Below are 22564 nucleotides of genomic sequence, written 5' to 3'. Positions count from 1 at the left end.
CTTTGCACTGTAGTTGCAAAAGTACTGAAGAATTATTAACATATACATTCCTATAGTGTAAAGATCCAGTATCCCTTTGAAATGGCCTTGCATCAGCCTGTGCATCTGATACATGTGATTAAATACATGACATTTAATAAAAACTGTACACAGTTCATTCGATTGCAGTTCTACGTCACAGGACCCCTTTCAAGACAAATGCAAAGGCCTCACTTAAATTTTTAAATAGTAATTTATATTTATGAACAATCATTAGTTGTCCTTAAGAACAGAAGTATTATTCTTTTTACAAAAGAACGAATGTGACTAAATTAATACAGAGAAAATAAAATGGCTATTACAACACATATGAAGATTGATTGAAAACTCAGCTCAAAGAAAAGTTTGATTCAAAACAGGCAAAAGGGAAAATAATCAATGCAACACAGAGCAGGAGAAAAAAAATGGTTCAATACTGGGGATGGGAAGATGTGCTTGATTCATTACTTGGAAGAGTGAAATATAACAGATTTAATTTTCATGGCATGAGGAAGTGACATGGCAAATGCTATAGCAAACAAAAATGATTATTTCCAAATCCAGAAAGAAAGCAAGTGATCTAACCACATTAAGAATAAAAAGGTGCCACTACCCTGGTACATATAGAATTATCCGTATGGATCTGAAGTCAAAGCAAATACAAGTATAATGTTAGATCAAAGGAAATTCATTGATCCAATGTTAGATCAGAAGGAGCTCATCAACCGTGCCAAATTAAAGAAAATTATCTGACCCAATGCCACATCAAAGGGAATGATCTGATTCACTGCCAGGTTGAAGAGAATTGGTCAAAAGCTTTGACTGAACCAATGCAGAATCATTGTTGCATGTGCATTGATTACAGCTAATGGAACAGAGCAACTTGAAGCAGATCAAGAAAAATGTCATGTCAGGTGACTGAATTAAAACCCAAGACACAGACTGATACCTTCATTAGGCAAAAAAAGTGAACCAATTCAAATTGAAACAGGATGATGCCATTAACCAGACATTAACACTTTGCATGGTAGGTAATAACAATTAGTGCAAATGGAACTGAATTGGTGTGGGATACAGAGATTAGGATATCTAACAGTGCATGTACTTTATCTGTGATGAAGGACATGTAATAATTTGATGTTAATATATATGTCCCAGAACCAATTAATTATTTTGCATATCCAAATCTGCTACAGTTTCAAAGTATAAGTGATTGAATTGTTCAGTGGTGACCAAAGTTAAAGTTTTCTTTTACTTTGTACAAATAAGTAAATGTTTGGATTATAATGCCACAAAGGCAACATCATCAGAAACCTAAGTATTCTTTCCTGCTCTTGTCACAGAAGTGAAATTTCAAGTAAAAATAATATCTGAAAAACAGGAATGAAAAATGGTATATAAAGGGTACAAATAGTATAAAAACTTTTGTCCTATTCCATTCCGAGATAAATAAGTTGTCCTTATTTGCAGTTATCTCTCCTGGACTCATGCTGTGTAATGATTTATACAGGAACCAACCAGCAGCTGTCTGGCCAGCAGGTGCCAATTCCTCACTAATGTGCCTAAAAAAAAAAGTAGTCCCGTGTGCCAACCAAATCCTGATGAACTGCAGATTAGTTTAAGGACAGAAAGTAGACAGAGGGATTGGACAGATATTTTTTAGTCTGTTATCAGTGGTGCCACGGGGGCGGGTTGAGAAGGTTGAGGCACAAGGGATCTGAGATGTTGGCGGACTGGATCCAGGACATTTTAGACATAGCAATAAACTGGAAGAAAGGGATTCTGATGTGTTGCTTCACAAAATGCAGAAAGTAAAATGGAGATTTTCAGGAACCATTTGTATGATTGAAGTATGAGTACAAAGGTGTTGCTGCAGTTATACGGGCTTTAGTGATGATGCAATCTGCAAAGTGGTGGTCTTCATATCTAAGGAAGGATATGGTTGGCTTGGAGGTAATGACATGTAAATTCACTGGATTGATTTACAGTAGTATAGTAGTATACTACTATATGGGTGACCATGGGTCATATCCTAGTTGTTGGCTGCTTGCTCCAAACCTCGGCTGGAGCAGCGTCGCTTGTGGCTGAAGAGACCAATGCGGGAGTGACAATCTCTGTCGCAAAGGTCACATTTGTGTGTGGTCTCTGCTTGTTGACATTGCTGCGCTCCTTTCTGCGTGCCCGCTTGTCTGCCGCTGCGTTCAACAGTTTCTCTTCCCCCGTTTTGAGATGTTGGTTCAGGGTACCTCTCCACCTCGTGCGGTCAGCTGCAAGGCTCTCCCAGGACTCCACATCAATGTCGAACGTCTTCATATCTCTCTTGCAGACATCCTTGAAACCTAGCTGGGGGCGTCCGATGGTTCTCCTCCCAGATGTCAGCTCCCCATAGAGGATGCGTTTTGGAATACAGCCATCCTCCATGCAGCGACCGTCCTCCATGCAGTTTACAGAATTACAGCATTATCCTCTAAGATCATACTGATAATTCTCTCTTTTTATTCACTACAATTTAGAGGAATGAGATGTGGTCTGATTGAAACACACAGATGCCGAGAGAGTGTTCCTTCAGACAGGTCAGCAGAAAACTAGGGGCATTGCCTTATGATAAATTAAATAAGGATTGTAATCACAAGAAATGTATTTCTTGAAAGTCTTTGAAATAGTCTTTCCCGGGTGACTGCAGAGGCTCAGGAATTGAGAATAATTAACTGAGATTGATATATTTTAGGACTAAAGGAATCAGGTGATGTGGGGACTGTGCAGAAAATTTGATTTGAGATGCAGGAGCAGCCAATGATGGATCAGGTTCAAGGTTCTATAGAAGCCTTCTGCTTCTATTTATTATGAACAATAGAATTACTGGATATTAATCAGGAACAGGAATGCTGCTATGATTTATTTTTCTCATTAACTTTGGGCACCTTTCCTATTGATCCAGCCAACAGGTGACTGAAAATGGAGACCCAAGAGACTGCTGATGCTGAAATTCTGAGCAAAGCACAAAGTACTGGAGGAAATCAGCAGGTCAGGCAGCATCTGCGGAGGGAATGGATAGACAACGTTTTGGCTCAGGACCCTTCTTTAAGTGTGACTGGAAACCAAAAACTGAGATATTTTGCTTGTGCAGCTGCTGTGCTGAAAAGTGCAGAAATGGTGGAACTGCTATAATCTTTAGTAGGAAGTAATAATTGCCTAAGGTGAAAGTCGGACAAGCACCATTGAATAGGAATAATTCATGGGCCCCTGTGGCCAAAATATTCACACAAAGGACACTACAATAAGGGAGAACAATTGGGAAAGGGCGAGGGAAGGGAGAAGAAAGAATTGGATAACTAAACACAAATATATATATATATTATAATAATGGAAATGTTCTGTGGAGGCTATTCAAAAGGGATACTTTCTCTTTCAAAGTTACACGCAATGCAAAAGCTAAATATTAAATGGATATGACTAACATGGCATTACTGGTGATGGTGGTAGATAATGCTGTTGTTGAAACAACTCCACACTTGGAACATTTGAGCATCAAACCGCTACGGACTTCAATCGCCTGACTTGAAACAAATGCAAAGCAAAAATGAGGACAAATAAAGACTCCAATTTTAATGTAGAGAAAACAAGCAGTTGAGGTAAAGCAACACAGATGTAATCAGCTTGCAATATTTAGTATGTGAAAAGTTGGGGTGCAATGATTAATTCACAACCTCAAAAAGTATAAAGAAACTTCAGCTTACAGATTGAACATTCATTTGCAAAATGGAATCCTACAGATGTCATTACATCCTGTGTTAGGAAACACAATATGAAGATTGGCTCATGAACCAGTGTAACAACAATCCAATCTCTGAGTCGCACTATATTCAAATGCATTTGACTGGTTCTTTCATTTGCATCCTTAGCCATACCAGACATAAGAGGAGCCTGTCTGTTGCCGGTATTCATTTTAGATAATTCATTTTAAAAGGCTGTTTCCTCTAGGTGATGGCCCCATGTTTGGTCTCAATGATCCGGGACATATATCATCACTGAAGGACTGATCACCTGATAATTACGAATATCATGTCTATCAGGTGAACAGTCTACCAAATCCCTGTAATAACTGGTCAGTTTAACCAGCTATCCGATGATGCCCATAATCCACATATTATACAGAGAACATGGCATAAATATTAATGAGACATAATTAACGCCCAAAGGTTAAAAACAATCAGAGCGCCAGCAGGAACCTTGCTACAGTCAATAAACTCAAATGTTGTTTCATTTTGGAGTTGAGTGTGATTTTCACATTTCAAACTGTGTTCATTCACCACAGCCTGTCCGTGATGTTAATAGTTATTCGGTTGATAAAAATTGTTTTAACAGGTCAATCAATAACACTTCCTCCAATTCAAGGCCTCAGCAACATACAGTATGATTATTCAGCTTAATGTTGAACCTTTAATTAAATTTCTGTAATTTATACATTTAAAAACTGAATCTGATCTTCCCCACAATTATATAATCATTGATGTATTTAATCATCCGTCAAGGAAAAAGTCAGTAAATTAATGATACATTTTGTTTAAGAAATGCATATTAATTTTCACTGTTGCTGTGAATTTGAATTGTGAGTTTGGCAGATGTTGAGAGCATTTGCGTTCAATTAATCATTGCAACCCTTATTAATAACTAAATAATGACTGCCAAAGTAAAAAGTGTAAAGAAAACATGATCATTCGGCACCCAATCTATCTACCTGCCTAGCATCCATTCTAAACTTCTTTTATCTTTACTGCACGGAAAGTAAAAGCTGTTTTTGAAATAATTTTAGATTCATTTTACAGTATGTATTCGTTTCCAAGGTCAAATAAATTGGATTCCTTGCTGCATTTGATGGTTCAACTAGTTTTTATGAAATATCGTTTTCATTTCTGTGGTGGGACTGACCAAATGTAATAATGCTACAATCACAGTGACATGCCAATTCAGTATCAAACCTACGCAATTTGTTTTTCAATCAGACAGAGTATGGAGTTTCCACTCATTAGAGTGCCCGAGAGACTTTCTCAAACTGGTGGCTTATAATGCATTAGTTCAGGGTTTTTCACATTCGTAAGACTGAGGATTTAAAGATTCACTTGCCTGACATAACTGCAAACAGGAGGATGCAGCCTCAGGCAGATAAGATCCTAAAGTTATCATCCATCACTAACTGTCACAAAATCACCATAACACTTTTTCCTCAATGCAACAATGTTAAGATATTGCATCAAATTTAATAGAGAGGAAATAAATTCATGCATTTCCTTCATGTGGTTTTATGCTGGTAGCGGTGACACCAGTCAGTGGTAAAGGAAGTGTGTGCCATGAGATTGCACATTAATGATCAGACTGTGAAGTGTTTGGACACTGTCATTCACCAAAACAATGAGTTTATATGAATATGAGGAGATGGGTTCTGAGTGGTATTGGTGGCTGCGAGATGTTGACTTCTGCACTCTTGCCCTTACAATAGCACACGGTGTAGCAAATTTAAATAGTAGAAACATAGAATATAGGTGCAGGAGTAGGCCAATCGGCCCTTCGAGCCAGCACCGCCATTCAATATGATCATGGCTGATCATCCAAAATCAGTACCCCGTTCCGGCTTTTCCCCATATCCCTTGATTCCCTTAGCCCTAAGAGTTAAATCTAACTCTCTCTTGAAAGCATCAAGTGAATTGGTCTCCACTGCCTTCTGTGGCAGAGAATTCCACAGATTCACAACACTCTGGGTGAAAAAGTACTTCCTCATCTTAGTCCTAAATGGCCTACCGCTTGTTCTTAAACTGTGACCCCTAGTTCTGGACTCCCCCAACTTCAGGAACATTTTTCCTGCATCTACCCAACCAATCCTCTAAGAATTTTATAGGTTTCTATAAGATTCCCTCTCATCCTTCTAAATTCAGCGAATACAAGCCCAGTCGACCCATTCTTTCATCATACGTCAGTCCCGCCATCCTGGAAATTAACCTGGTGAACCTACACTGCACTCACTCAATAGCAATAATGTCCTTCCTCAAATTAGTAGACTATAATTGCACACAATACTCCAGGTACAGTCTCACCAGGGCCCTGTACAACTGCTGTAGGATCTCCTTGCTCCTAAACTCAAAACCTCTTGCAATGAAGGCCAACATGCCATTGGCTTTCTTCACTGCCTGCTGTACCTGCATGTTTACTTTCAGTGACTGATGTACAAGCACACCCAGGTCTCATTGTACCTCCACTTCTCCTAATCTGGCACCATTCAGATAACAATCTGCCTTCCTGTTCTTGCCACCAAAGTGGATAACCTCACATTAATTCACATTATACTGCATCTGCCATGTTTCTGCCCACTCACCCAACCTATCCAAGTTACCCTGCAGTCTCATAGCATCCTCCTCGCAGATCACAATGCCACCCAGTTTATGTCATCCGCAAACTTAGAGATGTTACATTTAATTCCCTCGTCTAAATAGTTAATATATATAAATAACTGGGGTCCCAACACCGAGGCTTGACGAGGCATCGAGGCCCACTAGTTACTGCCTGCCATTCTGAAAAGGACCCGTTAATTTCTACTCTTTGCTTCCTGTCTGCCAACCAGTTCTCTATCCATGTCAATACCCCAACCCAAATACCATGCGCTCTAATTTTGCACACTAATCTCTGGTGTGGGACCTTGTCAAAGGCTTTTTGTAAATTCAGATCCACCACATCTACTTGTTCTCCCTTATTCATTCTACTTGTTACATCCTCCAAAAATCCCAAAAGATTAGTCAAGCATGATTTCCCCTTCATAAATCCATGCTGACCGATCCCTTCACTGCTTTCCAAATGCGCTGCTATAACATCTTTAATAATCGACTCCAGCATCTTCCCCACTACCGATGTAAGGCTAACTGGTCTATAATTCCCCGTTTTCTCTCTCCCTCCTTTCTTAAAAAGTGGAGTTACATTGGCTTTCCTCTAGTCCACAGGAACTGATCCAGAGTCGAGAGAACATTGGAAAATGATTACCAATGCATCCACGATTTCTAGGGCCACCTCCTTGAGTACTTTGGGATGCGGGCCATCAAGCCCTGGTGATATATCTGCCTTCAGTCCTACCATTTTCTGACTAATGTGGATTCCCATCAATTCCTCGGTCCCCTAGTATTTCCGGGGCTGGTCGAGCTGTGCCGAAACAGTCACCCATGTGAAAACGTAACTGTTTCTCTCAGCATAGGTGCTGCGGACCTGCTGAGTGTTGGAAAAAAATTATGTTTTTATTACTAATGAACAAGAGGGTCTGTCATTATTTGTGTTTTAGGAAGAAATGGAAAGCAGAGGGGATGAAGCTCAGCTGTGTCACAAAACGGCGAATAATGGATAAGGAAATTAAGTCAGCTGAATGTAAACCAGCCTGCTCATTTTTCATGATGTTGCTAAGGAAAAACGACACTCCCACAAAACAAAAAGCATTACAAATAGTATAAATTCTACAATTGACTTAATCTAATTCTCTTTCCCGTACAAAGTGAGCTTTCAATGTTTAGATCAGGGAAACATTTTGACTTTTGGCAACAAAAACTGACAGACATGTCCCCTTATGTTTCTTGCTTGGTTTTCTTCCCTGTGCCTTACGTCATGGTATGTCAAAGCCTGGATTTGATGATGGGCCGAGGCATATTTTTTGGTTTGCTAAATTGGGAATCTGCCTTGCTTTCTTCTTCAATGCTTTGATTGTTTCAGCATTCATTATACTCTGTGGGAGCTCATTCTGTGAAATCACCATTGAAAGATTGATGGTTACATTTTAAAACCTTTCTTGTCTTTAGAGAAAATGTACTCTGCTCTTTTTAAATGCATTTCTGACTTTGCTAACCATGAACATGTATCCCTGCTGTTTCTTTGCTGTCACCAGCATATCATCAGCACTGCAAAGCTATAACCGTATGGCATCTTCAAAAATAATGTGGCTTGGCTGCTTGAACTTACTGTCTCCATGGTAACCATTCCAATATTTCATCACGATTGTAACTCTCTGTCAGATTGTATCCTGTCTTGATGACAGCTTTTTTCTGCATTGCATTCTGCCTCCTGAAAGTCATTGGGTACTCCCATTGACTTATTTCAAGATGCTGCATCACCATGTGCTGTCACCATCTAAATGGGCTGTCAGCTGAGCATGTGATACCTGAAAAGCAGGGCCTGATTAAATATACTAGCATCCTCAAAGAAGGAATTCTTGGAAAAGTCAAGCCATTACCATTTATTTTGGAGTAAGGTAACTGAATATTAAACTTACACTTGGAAACAGTTACATATATCTCCAACATACACTGAGGAGCTGTCATTCAATGGAACTGCTCGAGGGAAAAAATGAACTTTCCATGCAGTAAATAGATAATTGACAGATGCAGGGTAGTGGACAAGGTAAATCTGAGATTCAATATTTCACAAACATTGCAAACCAAACAAAGTTTTCAATTACCTCAATGCCAATACCTACCCTGCTCGCTGCTTTTTGGACTTATCTGATATTCCATCCCGGGACATGAGCTTGTTGAACACTATGATTCCAATCAGCATGTTTACCTTGTGAAGGAAAGGAATGCCAGCAGTTAGTAAGGATTTATTCAATGTGTAGGAAGGAACTGCAGATGTTGGTTTACACCGAATAGACACAAAATACTGGAGTAACTCAGGGACAGGCAGCATCTCTAGATCGAAGGAATGGATGACGTTTCGGGTCGAGACCCTTCTTGAGGCTGAAAGTTTGGGGAGAGGGAGACACAGAGATAAGGAAGGGTAAGGTGTGAAAATAAGACACAATCATTTTGAGTGTGGGATGAAGGTCAAGGAAAATGTAGAATTAATCATTGTTAGCTAGGAGAAGGTGACAGCGAAGCTTAGTTTAGTTTAGTTTCGAGATGCAGCACGGAAACAGGCTCTTCGGCCCACCGAGTCCGCGCCGACCAGCGATCCCCGCACATTAATGCTACCCCACACACACTAGGGACAATTTACACTTATACCAAGCAAATTAACCTACAAACCTGTACTTCTTTGGAGTGTGGGAAGAAACCAAAGATCTCAGAGAAAATCCACGCGGTCACGGGGTGAACATACAAACTCCGTACAAACAGCACCCGTAGTCGGGACTGAACCCAAGTCTACGGTGCCACAAGCGCTGTAAGGCAGTGACCCTACGCTGCGTCACCGTGCTGGCCGAGCATACAGAGATAAAATTTAATCAGGGGGACAGTCAGACTGGTCGGAGAACTAGGAAGGGGGAAGGATGGAGAGAGAGGGAAAGCAAGAGTTACTTGAAGTTAGAGAAGTCAATATTCATATCGCTGGGGTGTAAGCAGAGAGGGAGTTAAATTGTTTAGCCGGGAGATCAGGTAGGTTTAGGTGGACTGAGCGAAGGTGTTCAGCGAAACGATCGTCAAACCCGCGCTTGGTCTCGCCGATATATAGGAGTCCACACAGCGGATACAGTAGATGAGGTTGGAGGAGGTGCAAGTGAACCTCTGTCTCTCCTGAAAAGCCTGTCATGGTCTTTGGACGGAGCCAAGGGAGGAGGTATGGGGACAGGTGTTGCATCTCCTGCAGTTGCAGGGGAAAGCACCTAGGGAGGTGGAAGTTTGGGTGGGAAGGGATGAGTTAACCAGGGAATTGCAGAGGGAACGGTCCCTGCGGAAAGGGGTGGAGATAGGAAGATGTGGCTAGATGGTGAAAATGTCAGAGGATTGATTATGTGCTGTATGGGGTGAAAGGTGAGGAAAAGGAGGACTCTTCTTGTTGCGGCTGGGGGGACGGGGAGCAAGGGCGTAGTATATCGAGGAGACCCTTGTGAGGGTCGCATCTATGATGGATGAGGGGAACCCCCATTTTCTAAAGAATGAGGACATTTCAGATGTCTTGATATAGAACATCTTGGGCGCAGATGTGCGTAGACGGAGGAATTGGGAGGAGGGAATAGAGTCTTTGCATGAGGCAGATTGGGAAGAAATGTAGTTTATAATAGATGTTTGTAACTATTAGTTTATAATAGAGGTTTATAATAGATGTCAGTTGATAGTCCATCTCCTGTGATGTAGACGGTGAGATCAAGAAAAGGAAGGAAGATGTCCAAGATGGTCCAAATGAATTTGAGTGCAGGATGGAAATTAGTAGTGAAGTTAATGAAGTCTGTGATTTCTTCATGGGTGCAGGAGGTATCCTCAATGCAGTGGTCAATGTTGCAGGAAGTAGCCCCCGGTATAGTCGTCAATGTTCAGCAGCCACATCTGAACAAGTAGAACCTCTCGCAACTGTGACAAGGCACTAGGACGAATGAAGGGGGACCTGGCAGAGGGCAGCCAAGAACGAAGGGGGATCCGGTGGGTATGCCTGCTGCCATGTGCGGCGCAGGCAGTAGATAGGACAGTTCGGTGAAGTTTTGTAACTTTGTTGGCACCAAAAACGTTTCTTATATAATTTTACCGGCTGCTATGCAAAACAAAGCATTTCACTGTACCTAGCTAGGTATCATTGAATAATTAACTATAAAGTATCATTGAATAATTGAACTGAATCTACATTTTCCCTGAGAAACCAAAAACCTTTGAAACAAAACACTGATAAGTTGTGGAAACTATTGTGTGCAGAAACTCTGAGTCTGCTATGCATCACAATTCAGAATGTGCTGTATGTGTGATCCTTCAATAGATTTCACAGAAACTGTGTGTATAGCATTGATATTTTGTTGATCAATTATTTTCAATATAATCGGAAATAATTTAATTTCATAAAACCAAAATATTGGAACAGATTTGTTTAAACTAACTGGTGGTGTGCATTTGCTTTGATGGTTCTACAGAGTGACATCCCAACAATCTGCTGATGTATGTTCCTCTGGTTAATTCTTCCATTGAAAATTGTGTTCATGTTTTGATGGAATATGAACACAGGACATTTTGTATGACTACAGCTTGTTACAAAATCAAGGCAATACACAGTCTTTGATGTGCACATGAATCTGAAAAAGCCAACATTGGGCATAAAACTGTATGTGTAAAGTAATAATTTATTTCCATGAGTTCTAAGACTGGGTAGAATTATGCATTTGGTCCACATGATGTAATGCACACAGCAGGGTAAAGGTTTAAACTATCCATACAACATTTTCTCACATCATACATTCTATATTCCCCGAAGCATAAAACATAATGTTTACCAAGACAATGATTGCAGCAGGTCCGACAAAAGCATAAAGGAGGCCTCCTTCCAAGGACAGCCAGCAGCTGAAAGCGAGAACAAACACAGTTTCACGCACTTTGAGAGGCACACATCATCATTAAAAGGGATATATTGTTCTGTTAAGCTTCAAAGTGGCCCATGGGTTATCTTCAATTTCCATTCTCTGTTTTAAAAAGAGAATTACCTTTGCCCCATCCTTTCAATTCCTCTACAAGATTTCAATAAAATCATAAACATTGACTCAATTTACACTTCACACGGCCTCGAAAAAACAGTAAAAATAATCAAAGATTTGTCCAACCTCAGTTATTCCTTCTCTCGCTTCTGTTAAGCATAAGGTACAGCAGCTTGAAAGGATGCACCCTTCTTCCCCTTTGTTATCAGGAACAGCTTCTTCCCCTTTGTTATCAGGCTTCTGAAGTCCTTCCATAAGCTAGGGTACTGTCCGATTCACCTCTACCCCATTGCAGACATTGGACTTTGTCTCTGGAACTGGAGCGCTACAATGCTGACAACTATATTCTGCACTCTGTAACTTCCCGTTTGCTCTACCTATTTTTCTTGAGTTAGACGATTGTATTTATGTATAGTTATGAAAATATAGTATTATCTGTTCTGATTGAATAGCATGCAAAACAAAGCTTTACATTGTACCTATGACAATAATAAACCTAAACCTGGACTCATTGTAGGTGGGAGACTGAACGATGAAAAGGAATCTTATTCTTGTGCATCGTAATTGTGTTAATTATCTATTTTTCACTTCCAGTAAACTAAAAGAAGATTAAAAGAATGAATAGGAGCGGATCCTTTAACCACTACAACAGGTTCCACATCTTTTACTTAAATTATGGCTAATTTGTACATCTGTTCTCTCTGTCCCTGTTCATTCTTTGCCCACAATATTCAGCCCAATAAAATCTTGGAAATATACAACATATTCAATAGGGTAAATGAACCAATGTATTCCACAGAATCATTATTGAAGAAATAGGAGATTAAAAAAAAGCTTGGTCAATTACTTAGATTTAAAGCAAGAATTTAAAAAAGGAGAGGGAGACCAAAATGCTGAAGGATTTAGGAAGGAAATGTCACAGTTCAGGACACTGGCAGTTGATTTTGATATGATGAATGCCAATGTTAGAGTGATTAGAGGACCACAGATCTCTCTCACTGGGACATGGGGATAGGGGTTGAAATAGAAAGGTGATGAATTTAAAGTCAAGGCACTATTTCAGCGAGATCCAGCAAGTATGTGATAGTTATAGAGCTTGATGTCAGTTATCACCTGGAGAGTAAAGTTTTGGATCACTCCAAGTTTATGGAGGAGTGCTGGTCAGCTGGGTATTACAATAATTAGAATAGTTAAGTCAGGAGCTAGAAAAGGTTAAATGTAAGATAACATGGTGAGAGAACACAGTTCTGGAGTACCTCACAGGGACAGGCAACATCTCTGGAGGACATGGATAGGTGATGATTTGGGTCGGGGCCATTTTTCAGACAGATTATAGAGGGGGAGAGAAAGCTGATAAAGAGTTGGGGCTGGGATAAAAATGAAGAATGTGCCTTGGACCATGTTGGGCGGTTCAGGTTAGTTCAGAATGCAGATAACTGGGGAACTCGATGTAACAGAGGGTTTGCTCTATTAGGAAGATGGTGGTCCTGGTACCAAACCCCGGGGAACTCCTCTGTGCAATTCCTTCCAGTTCAAAGATAAACATTTCAAGCTATCGTCTGTTTATTGTTTGTTTGTTTATCCTGCTACAACCCCGATTATTGCATGGGCTTCAATCTTGGAAAAAAAAGCTATCAACACCTTTTCCGTGTCCATGCACATGACATGAGTCACATTTCCTTTGTGGACTCTATATCTAAAAACTCCCAACAAATTAGTCTAAATATGATTTTCATAGAGTCAGAATTGTACAGCAAAGAAATGGGTCCATCAACTCACCAGTCCATGCTGACATTTTTGCTCAACGCTGATCCCATTTGCCCACATTAGGACCATATGCCATGTGCTGCCAATTTAAGTGTCTCTCTACCTTCTTAAATGCAGTAACTATATCTGTTTTCACCACCTCTTCTGGCAGCGCATTCCAGATATCAATCATTCTTGTTGTGAAAAGACTTAACCCTCAAAATTCCTTTACAACTGCCACCTTTTACCTTAAAACCTCATCACATTGGGGCATTCTCCTCTTCGCAACGTCCAACCTGATGGTGCATCCACTCCACTTCTATGTCTTAACCAAGATCCACAAACAAGACTGTTCCTGTCCTGTTCCTTGCCCCATCGAACTTCTTGCTTCATTCTTCATCTCTGTCTTGAATCCCCTTGTCCAGACCCTTCCCCTCTATATTTGGGACACCTCTCAAACCCTCCACCATTTTGACAACTTCAAATTCTCCGATCACCTACTCATCTTTACCTTGGACATCCAGTCTGTGTACACGTTCAGTATGAAGAAGAGTCTCAATGCAAAACCTAGCCATATTCGCCAGAGATGCTGTCTGATCTGCTGAGTTACTCCTGGAATTTGCATCCCTTTCTATACACACCTTCATCACCCATCAGGAATGTCTCAGTGGCCTCTGCTTCTTTCTGGAACAAATATATATCCAGCTCCCCTCCATTAACACTCACATCCATTTAGCAGAATTTGAAAAACTTCTCTTTTGATTGCTCCATCCTTTTTCAAATCAAATGTGCATCACGGGAACATGCAGGGCTCCAGCTACCTCTGTCATTTCATTGGCCAGGTGGCACAATCCTTTGCTCCAAAACTACTTTGGGACCACTCCTTAGTTTGTTATCCACTATATCTCTCACTGCGCTGGATGCTGCTGCCTGCACCCGATTGCAAATACAACAAATGTGCAAAATTGTCGTACTTGAACAATTTAAGATATTTTCCACACTTTAATGGAGATTCAACAGCATGAATCAAGAAATGATAAATATTGAACAAATGTCCTTTGTGTGCCTTTACACCTCTTGCCTAGAAATCTGATTGTGAAGGTTATTTATGGTATTGCTACATCACGACGATGGAATTGAAAGTGGAATTTTCTGGGCGGGTGTCACCCTGGAAATTCAACCAGACATTTCTCAGCAATGCATCTTGAGCCTGAGCCACTGACGTTTGCAGCAGGTGGCTGTTGAGGAATGGTCATTGGCACACTACTCACTGAACATACTGTCCAAAGTGCTGATTAGCACAATGATTATCTCACTTCATATCTGTATGTCGATTAACATCCTTATCTTACCCTCTATTTATAATGCCATTGCTGAAGCAGAAAACTTCCCCTAACAAGAAATGTGTTGTCTTATATTGCAATTCTGTCTACAAAGTGAGTGGCAATAAAATCAGACCACAAACCTGGAAAGATAGAAATTATCATCTTTAAATTTATCACTCAAACCACCAATGATGTAGAGTAGATCAGGGAAAGTTGATACTATATTTAATCGCAGTGGCAACTGATGAGTTGCACAGAGGGACTTCGTTATTATTATTAACATTATTGATCAAAGCTGAAAGTTTGCCTCTTCATTTATAAAGGGTCTCAGAACCCAAGTTTTTATGAAAACTTTGAAGATAACAATGGTAAAACAACCTTTTAGAATCGAAAGGCTTCCTTAGAGTGAGGAATACGTTTAGAACAATGGGAAAATGTCTCTCTTAGGAGTTCTGCTGGGAAGATAGATTCCAAACAGGAAACAGAGAAGAAAATATTTTATCGTGGGCTCTGGAGCAAAGAATTTCACTTTAATACGTGGTACCTAATTGTACTATATTCTGACTGTGAGTTTTATCCTGCAACTCTGAGCATCTGGGAAGAACATAACTTCTTTCCTATTTCCACAACCCACTTATCATTTTAATTTTTGGGGCATTACATACTCAATTACATATTTATGTTTAATCCAGCTGGTCTGCTTTTGTGGGATTCCATGCAAATTTTGGGGCAACTATATTGGCTGAATTATCCAGCTGGAACTATTTATAAACAGAGAAAAGATTAACTTGCTTTTTATGACACCGAAGGAGTCAATTCACCCATCAGGTCTTTGCTGGGGCCCAGCAAAGCAGTCCCATCAGTGTCGGGTACCCCTTCCTTGTTTCCCTTATATTCTTTCTCACACATCTATTAATGGCCTTATTTGATTCTAGTCATTAATCTAGCAGGACATGTTTGAAGAGTGGGAGAAGACGGGAGCATTCAGGGAACCCATACAATCACTGGCAGTAGTGCAAAGGTTCGGATTGAACCCGATGCCTGTCGCTGGGGGCTGCAGCACCAACAGCGGTGCCACACTTCAAAGCAATGTAGTTGAAATGGATTCTTGTGTGGACCTATTCCCAAATGAGTCATTTTTTTAATGCATGTAATCAAATCACAATAATATTTTGTAAAATAGCATTATACACCATTAAATTTCAAAGGTTAAATCTTGCACCATGCAGAAAGAGGTTGAAGAGTTATTGAGGGAACCCCTTCTTAGGCTGCGTGTGGGGGATTTAAATAGTTTAGTCCTCAGCTTTGCAAAATTATGGGAAAAACCCAAGAGAGTAAACAGTGTTAAGCAACCCTGGAAGGTAAATTGAATTTGGGATCTCTAGAGACATTTAGTGGCAGAGTGAATATTAAGAAGGCAATTAAGACACAAAAAGGTTATTGCATTTGTACTGCAATTATCCTTATCCTGGTAATTTTGTCAAGAAAATTATGACGGTAACACCTAATTTTAAGCCTGCGGAAAAAAATGGGGCTATTTTAAGTGTAAACAAAGTGTGAGACGTTATCTTTGGACGTTTTGAAATCCCAACGATGTGGAAACTGCATTTCCTATTGCAATTCATATGAATACCACTGTCATTTCCTCATCTTCTTCCCCCCCTCTCCTTCCCCAGAAAGCAGTGCCTATTATTTACTTACTGGAAGAAATGGCATTAAATGATCATACCGTGGCAATTAATTTACAGCTCGTCAAGGCGATCAGTTGGACAGGTGCGTAGATAAGAAAGGTTCAGACGCATATGGGCCAAACAAAGGCAGGTGGAATTAGTGTAGATTGAGCATTTTGGTCATCATGGGTAAATTAGGCTGGAGGACCTGTTTCTGTGCTGTGTAACCCTATGACTATCATCCTGAACGCAGTGAAACATATCCCCAAAATCAATGGATTGGAAATTGTCACTGTAACGTTTGTTTCCAGGAACAGTGTCTCCATGGGAAATGCAGGTATTGTTCTCCACTATGTCCTAATTTTTTGCACTCCCTTCTCCTTCCAGTCCCCCGAGGCTGCTGATGGAGTAGCACTGTCGACTGACACACGCAGGGTGAAAGCTTAATACCTCTGAATGTTAGAAAAGCGCAATACAATTTCTTTAAATATGAATATCCAAATTTCATCTATATTTGCCTGCTTTCAATTTGTTGTTAACATTACACTGTATTCATTTAATACACTAAGAGTAGGGGTGATTCAATTTCCAGATGTGGCTGGCTGTAGCTGGTGATAGTGAAGAGGCTGAGCTAGCTAGTCTAACTCGGCAAGAGCTGAGCAACTGCAGTTGGGTATTGTATGTATTATTTGGGGAGGGTGTGCTCTCTGATGGTATTGATTATACAACAACAGCTGCAATACAGCAGCTTCCACAAGGATTACATTGCTGCAGATACTCACTAATTTGCTGTTCCATATCCTTTGGCTTTGGTAAATCCCACTGAAATGGCCACAATCAGTGCAGGTAATCCTGATGAGAAATAACAAAAAGCAACTGTGAAAACCAGGTTTTATGCTCCATAAATTACATCTCGGAATTTCTACAGTTATATAATTCTCAGACCTTGCAGATCACATCCCAAAGTTTTCAATTTGACGCATCTACGACCATGACATTAGTTGGAGGTGGAGGGGCTATCTGGCCCAAAATTTCAGCCGGGTCTGACAGGTTTCCATTCATGCTCTTATTTCATGAAATATTATATCATCTTGCTCACCTTTGCAGGTGCATTACAGTATCTAACCCATCAATTTGCACATTGTCACACTTTAAAAGCTTCCTGCAGCATTATTTCAAATATATTTGCAACAATTAAAAAATAAGAGGTAGAATATTTAAAAGTAAGAGAAAATTGTTAAAGAAAATATTAATTATGAAACTAGCCAAAAAGAAGTGAGCAAAGAAAAGGAAATAATGGAGCAAAAGAGTAACCTCGAACATTTTGTACAATTGGTTTCAGAAGCTATTGAGAATTGCTGCATGTAAAAATGTCACCAGGTAAACCAACAAACAGGAGACTGGAAAACAAATGTGAAACAAGTGTTTGGACAAATGAACATTTAAAAATTTCCATCAGTCTGCCTGTCTTCATGGCATTTATCAATGCTCAGCAAATACTTCCTCCTCAAAGAGTTATGTTTCCCTCTCTCCTAGCCAAATTCCACTGGTACCTTTTAGGTCCATCTTGTCATAGAATCATTCAGCACAGAAATAGGCTCTTCGGCCCAATTCGTCCTTGCTGTCCAAGATGCCCCATCTAAGCTAGGCCCATTTACCCTTGTTTGGCCCAAATCCCTCTAAACCTTTCTTATCCATGTACCTTTCCGAATGTCTTTTAAATGTTGAAAATAGTACCTGCCTCAACCACCTCCTCTGGCAGCTCATTCCATATACTCACCACCTAGAAGAGAATGTGATGCTTCACACTATTAATGAGCTGTGTGCACTTTATGAAGAACGAGTGGCTTCTTGAAGGACATCTGTATTTTAGTGTAAAGTGCAGATGAAATATTCAGATGCAAATGATTGCATAGTTGTAGAAAGATGTTGTCATGTTGGGAGGTTGTCATGTAAAACAGATTTATTTCTACAATGGAACCATGTCCTGGGGCAGGGGACTTGGCTGAACACCCGCTGCCATCGGCTCTGACACTGAACATATTATCCTCTGTGACTTTCTCACCCACTGTGTAGAAACAAAACACAATTCTTCTACCTCTTCTCCAGTAAGATATCTCATGGTGTGTCAAGAGTGGAATCTATATTGTGGTCACTGAGCAATCCAAATACTTGCTGCCTCGTGTTGTGAAGTGCCTGCCATACCTTCTGTGGAAGTGTGGATGTGAAACTTATATTTACCATTCCAAGGCATTTATCTAGTGTCAAGACAACAACATTTCCCTCAATGTCAGCAAAACAAAGGAGCTAGTGATCGACTTCAGGAAGCGAAGCGGTACACATACCCCAGTTTGCATTGACGGTGCCAAAGTAGAGCTGGTTGAAAACTTCAAATTCCTCGGAGTCAATATCACCAACAACTTCTCCTGCACCACCCATATTGAAGAAACGACCAAGAGAGCACAACAACACCTCCAGTTCCTTGGAATGCTTAGAAAGTTTGGCATGTCCCCTATAACTCTCACCAACTTCTACAGGTGTTCCATAGAAAGCATTTAGCTTTGTTCGGGAACAGCTCCATACAAGACTGCAAACAAAATTGCAGTGAATGGTGAATGTAGCCCAGACCATCACACAAACTAACCTCCCTTCCATTGGCTCAATTTATACCTCATACTGCCTCGGCAAGGCCAGCAGCATAATCAAGGACTAATTGCACCTTGTCCACTCCCACTTCTCCCCTCTCCCATCGGGCAAAAGGTATTTTGGCATCAACTGAAATAAACTGCAGCCTTGATCACACATCATTGCAGCAGCCTGATGATTTAATCCATTCACCCCTGGCATGAGTTGATTCGTTCTAGTTTACCGCACACCACCAGATTCAGGGACAGTTTCTTCCTAACAGTTATCAGGCAACTGAAACATCCTACCATAAATAGAGAGCAGTCCTGACCTACTATCTACCTCATTGGTGACCCTCGGACTACCTTTGATCGCACTTTACTTTACACTAAACGTTATTCTCATATCATGTATCTATACACTGTAAAATTGCTCAATTGTAATCATGTATTGTCTTTCCGCTGACTGGATAGCAATACAACAAAAGCTTTTCACTGTACCTCAGTACACGTGACAATAAACTAAACTAGCTAGCTTTTTTTATAAACTTGTGCTAAGCATGTGAATCCCCAAATTAGTTCTACCAGGCATGTTTAAATGATAGTGGTCACTTGTTATCCCCCAAAATTGTTTGTTTAAGATAGCTTTTGAAAAAGAAATCTCTCATTAGCACTGCACCACTTGCACCTGCTGCGGCCCTTTCTGCCAAGAGAAAGACACCATTTCTGTAGAAGGCTTGAAATTTCTCAGGGAAAGTTTATCTTAAAAAGATGTAAAGCTTGAACTAATTGCAAATACAAGCACAACAGCTTAAATAGTTTGCATTTAGAAATGTTTGATAATATCTCTGATTATTCCAACAGTGGCAAATCTCTACTCCACTGGCAGTTAACATTGGGATTTGACTGCTCATCTGCTCCACTTTACTTCACCAGAAAAAAGTTATTATTTTCATTAAAACCCATCTCAGTTCATTTTTATACTGGAATGCACTTGATTGCTAAGAGTTTTCTGAATTATATGAGATAAGGTGAATTACTGTATATCTGTTTTAAAAGGCTGAAATTTGGAATTGAAATGCTGTATTTCCGAATGGTAACAATAGGACGCAGTCAGGCAAAGAACAATCACTGCTGGATGGTAAAAATCACTGATGGCTGTAGTTTGGCATCAACTGAAATAAACTGCAGCCCTGATCACACATCATTGCAGCAGCCTGATGATTTAATACATTCACCCCTGGCATGAGTTGATTCGTTCTAGTTTACCGTAAGGCTCAAGAAGTTAAGCTTCCATGAACCTGCAGGACCAAGTTCATGGAAGCTTAACTTTGTGAGCATTGCAGTAAACTAGGGCGACCCAACTCACCCCAAGGTTGAATTGATTAAATAGACATGTTTCTTCAAGTAAATCCATGAAGTTGTAAATGCCAACAACAAAAAAGGGCTTTGGTTGATACAAAAAATACTTTCAATATGACAAATCTGAAAAATATAAAATTCTGAAACCACTCACAAATGTATAAAAGACAGTCAGTATCAGGAAAATTTACTTTTTCAGATGAGTTCATTGGTGTGGCTCTCTGGATCTTTGTAGTATCTTCCTCCACTTTATTCTATCTGGAGCATCTCAGCCTGACCAGCCATAGACTGAGAGAATGAGGCTGAGAGTTACAGATTAGCAGGGACCCACAACTGGAAATGGCTTCCTTCTGACACTTGGTTCAGGCTATTACCTAGTCCCATTCTATTCAGAAAGGCTTTGAGAAAGCCACCTGTATACAATAATTGCATAGAAATTGAGAAAGGAATGCATTTTGAATATGAGCAGCTAACCATTTGGATGGGTGGTGCTTGCTTGTAGTTTGATTAACTTATTATGTTAGAATTTTAACCATCAAATGTTCATTTTGCACATTTACGTAAAACCGTCGTAATGGATTCCTCAACTGAGTGGTAAGATATCGTAATGTGACAAATAATAATAATAATAATAAATTTTATTTATGGGCGCCTTTCAAGAGTCTCAAGGACACCTCAAGAGTCTCAAGGACACCTAAATGACAAATGACAAATGACAAATGACCTTAGTCATCGGTTCCATCATCATACCTTTACTCTGTAATGTGGACAAATTGATATCAATATCCTACAATTGGAAAATCACATGTAGAGTTGAATATGTCTGATGACCCTGCCACCTTCATTATCTTCACTCCTTGCAATGCTGATGTCCAAGGTTACTTATTACCACAAAGCTCCATACTTCACAAATCACTCAAGTACTACAGCAGTGGGCTGTACATCAGTAGCAGGTGGCCAGTGGCCAGTGGCCAAGATCAAATGGGCCCTTATCTCAGGGTTCAGTGATTATGTGAGCATTGGTGATGTCCAATGTAGTGGGTTTACAGGGTTGGAGCATAGCAATAACCCCTAATGAACTTTGGCAACTGAATAGCAAAGGCAGATGGTATGAGCGTGGTCAATTGTTTCCACATTTATTCTCTCTCTGACTGGACAGCGCGCCTGTGAAATGGGGTCCACAATGTCGAGGAAATTTGCCTAGGCCTGTCAGGACGGTGCAAGAAGGCCACTATTTTACCAAAATCCTCATCATCTGTCACCTGTTGTGCCTGTTCCTCCACCACCTCCTCATCATCTTAAAGGGCCTTGGTTAGATAACAAGATGCCCTAATGGCAACACTGTCCACAAGGCAGCAACATAGAGAGAAATCCACACTCAGGTGGGTACTAAAGGATGACCTCGAAATGATACTGTAAATGAAAGACATCCTGTTAATTATATTAACACACTCCACGAGGTACAGTGGAACACAGACTGGAGTCAAAAGCGCAGCACTAATCCCCTTAAGGCCAACATTATGGATGAAGCAGTAACTGAAATATGGTAGGAAAGAGCGTTGTGAATTTTCTGTGGCACATGATACTGACAATGAGAATTTCCCCCCCCTGGTCCACTGCAAGTTGTACATGCAGGGAGCAATCACCTTTGTGATTAATGAGGATGTCTGGGTTCTAATGAGCAGCACAGAGTATCACAAGAGTGCTGTCTATCTTTCACTAAACTTCCACTAATCCATAATGCCTGAAAGTCAAACTGCCAATCAGCATGATTCTCTCAAGGCAAAGGATATAAAGTCTGTTCAAGGCAAAGGATATAAAGTCCCTCCATAGTGTAGAAACTGTCAGCGATGGGCCTACCATTGTGATCTGCAGGAAGCTGGGAATGCTGGATTAAATCAGTCATCATTACATAGAACGAACCATAGCCACAGTGTGACAATGATCTCTATGAGCAAAGCCATCAAGGCATGGAGTGTATTAACAGCTCCATCCAAGGGTGGGTCACAGATTTCTATTAGCACTGCCCTCAAAATCTTAGCCTCCAAACACCGGCTGGAGACAGGGTTGTATTCCCTGTATATTCTACAGAGATAGGATATTTTACTTCTCCCTGTGGGTCTTCGGGCATATATACTCTGCTTATAATGCTTGTCCTGCATCTCCCGTACACACAATACGTTAAAGGGCCACCAGAGATGCACTCATGACAAAGAGGTAATAAATCCAGAAATGGTAGTGCTTGGGGGCCACTGTCAGAGTGGCAAACAGCTGGAGTCTTTGGAATCAGTGAGCGACTTCAAAGGAGTTCTGGGGGAGACAAAAAAATCAAATTGCCCTTTGAATTGTACAGGTGTAGTGAATGGAACTTTAGGAAAACCTCCATCCCTCTGGATGGCCATCAATTCT

At 40.4% G+C, this 22564-nt stretch overlaps 1 protein-coding gene across 6 annotated transcripts in view; it reads right to left on the bottom strand.

Annotated features, from left to right (window-relative positions):
* LOC116988564 (adhesion G protein-coupled receptor B2-like) overlaps positions 1-22564 on the bottom strand; it is a 514190-nt gene that overhangs the window by 56922 nt on the left and 434704 nt on the right. For 5 of the 6 annotated variants that reach the window (XM_033045397.1, XM_033045401.1, XM_033045399.1 and 2 more), the window contains 4 exons: positions 16952-17021; positions 11231-11297; positions 8519-8604; positions 3477-3575 (listed from right to left, as the gene is read on the bottom strand). In XM_033045397.1, coding sequence (XP_032901288.1) covers positions 3477-3575; positions 8519-8604; positions 11231-11297; positions 16952-17021 — 322 coding nt within the window. The remainder of the gene's footprint in view (positions 1-3476; positions 3576-8518; positions 8605-11230; positions 11298-16951; positions 17022-22564) is intronic. The other variant, XM_033045400.1, reaches the window with a different exon arrangement.

This window comes from Amblyraja radiata, chromosome 27 (assembly GCF_010909765.2).
Source record: "Amblyraja radiata isolate CabotCenter1 chromosome 27, sAmbRad1.1.pri, whole genome shotgun sequence".
In the NCBI taxonomy this organism is placed as follows: Eukaryota; Metazoa; Chordata; class Chondrichthyes; order Rajiformes; family Rajidae; genus Amblyraja; species Amblyraja radiata.
Note: the sequence above shows the minus strand (reverse complement) of the source record. Positions and strands in the feature narration are given on the sequence as shown.